Raw genomic sequence first — 2,023 nt, forward strand, 5'->3', positions numbered from 1 at the left:
ATGGAGACAAAGCTCCAAGTGAATCACCGTGCCCTGCTCAATGAGGGGAAGGAGGATGAGACGGTAAGTCGGCCTCCCTCCTGCCCCCCCACGCCCCCCCCCGGGGTGAGGCTTCTGGCTGGGGGTCTCTCTAGCAGGACGTCTTCTTCTGGTCCTAGCTGGGCTGCAGAGCCCTGAGCCAGGCAGAAGGGGCTCGGAAACCAGCTGGGGGGGAAGCTGCTGGCCTTGAAGTTCTCTGGCAAATCCTCACCCGCCTCTCCCGCCGCCCATCTGGTTCAAGGAGTTCTCTGTGAGGCCTGGTGTTCAGGGCCGCCACAAGGTCAGAAGAGGGCTCCTGGCCTTCTCCAAAGGGGCCGGGCACATTCTCAGTGGGACCAGTCGAGGGAGGTGAACGGGGCCACTTCTGTCTTTGTATTGTCCCACCGAAGTCCCTGGCACTCTGCGGGGAATGAGACGGACAGCCCGAGGGCCCTGCGATCTAAACATGGAAATGGAGAGGAGGACAACGGGAAACACGGGAGGACCAGAGGAGACCCAAGAGGGGGGGGGAGGGATCGGATCCCGCCTGGGCCCTGCCTGCAGGCTGGATTCCTGCAGGGGAGGGGGCAAGGCCCGGGTGAGCGGATTAGCTGCAGGGAACAGGTTCCGGAGAGCTAAGGAGGAAGGACCGGGCCAGGGCAGTGCCAGGAGCTGGCAGGGTCAGGGAAGAGTTGCTGCTTGTGCTTTGGGTGAGCATCTGGAAACATCTGGAAAATGAGGACCAGGCATATTAGATAGGGGATACACTTCCGAGTAGCAGTGTATGTGAACAGGATCTTTGGGGTACGGGTGGACCGAAAGTTAAATATGAACAGCCAGTGTGATGTGGCGACAAAAAAGGCTAATGCAGTCTTGGGGTGTATCAATGGAGGCATAACATTTAAATAGCGAGACGTCAGGGTCCCGCTGTACCCTGCATTAGTCAGGCAGCACCTGGAGTCTTGTGTGCAGTTCTGGAGGCCTCACTTCCAAAAGGATGTGGACAGAGTGGAGTGGGTGCAGAGTTGAGCGAGGAGGATGATGAGGGGGGGGGGCTGGAGACCAAGAAGCCCTCCGAGGAAAGGCTGAGGGGGGACTGGGGAATGTTCAGTTTGGAGAAGAGGTGGCTGAGGGGGGACCGGATGGCTCTCTTGAAGTCTTTGAAGGCCTGTCCCTTGGAGGAGGGCAGGGAGCTGCTCCTGTGGGCAGCAGGGGAGAGGACTCGCATGAAGGGGTTTAAATTAAGGGTGGGAAGGTACCAGCTGGATTTTAGGAAAAACTGTTTTATAGTAAGGGTTGTTCAGCAGTGGAATGGGCTGCCTGGGGAGTTGGTGAGCTCCCCCTCCCTGGCAGTCTGTAAGCAGCGTCTGGACAAACACTTGTCAGGGATACTCTAGGCTGATCCTGCACTGGCGGCTGGACTAGATGGGCGTGTCCAGAAGAGGGCAACCGGGATGGTGAGAGGGTTGGAGTCCAAGTCTCATGAGGAAAGGCTGAAAGAGTTGAGTATGTTTAGCCTGGGAAAGAGAAGGCCCCTGGGAAGAGAAGACTAGGCTGATCCTGCACTGGCGGCTGGACTAGATGGGCGTGTCCAGAAGAGGGCAACCGGGATGGTGAGAGGGTTGGAGTCCAAGTCTCATGAGGAAAGGCTGAAAGAGTTGAGTATGTTTAGCCTGGGAAAGAGAAGGCCCCTGGGAAGAGAGTCACGGAACCTACCAGGGGAGAGGCGATCCTTGATTTGGTCCTCAGTAACACTCAAGACCTGGTGAGAGATGTAAAAGTGATTGCACCGCTTGGGAACAGTGATCATAATGTTGTTGAGTTCAACATTTGTATAAATAGGGAATTGGCCAAAAAGACTCACACAACCACTTTTAACTTTAAAAAGGGTAACTTCTCTGATATGAGGGGACATGTGGGGAGGAAACTGAAAGGAAAAGTAGAAAAGGTCAAAACCATTGGGGAAGCTTGGAAACTATTTAAAACTACGATCCTAGAAGCTCAA

The 2,023-nt window shown here is 55.4% G+C and overlaps 1 protein-coding gene across 1 annotated transcript in view; it reads left to right on the plus strand.

Moving 5' to 3' along the window:
- The window catches only part of LOC107108762 (probable cation-transporting ATPase 13A5), a 61,823-nt gene continuing 59,800 nt past the window's right edge, over positions 1–2,023 (plus strand). The window contains exon 1 of the mRNA XM_015409279.1: positions 1–63. Within this exon, the coding sequence (XP_015264765.1) occupies positions 1–63 (63 nt within the window). The remainder of the gene's footprint in view (positions 64–2,023) is intronic.

Source organism: Gekko japonicus, unplaced genomic scaffold (assembly GCF_001447785.1).
Source record: "Gekko japonicus isolate JY-2015 unplaced genomic scaffold, Gekko_japonicus_V1.1 scaffold398, whole genome shotgun sequence".
NCBI classification, from domain to species: domain Eukaryota; kingdom Metazoa; phylum Chordata; class Lepidosauria; order Squamata; family Gekkonidae; genus Gekko; species Gekko japonicus.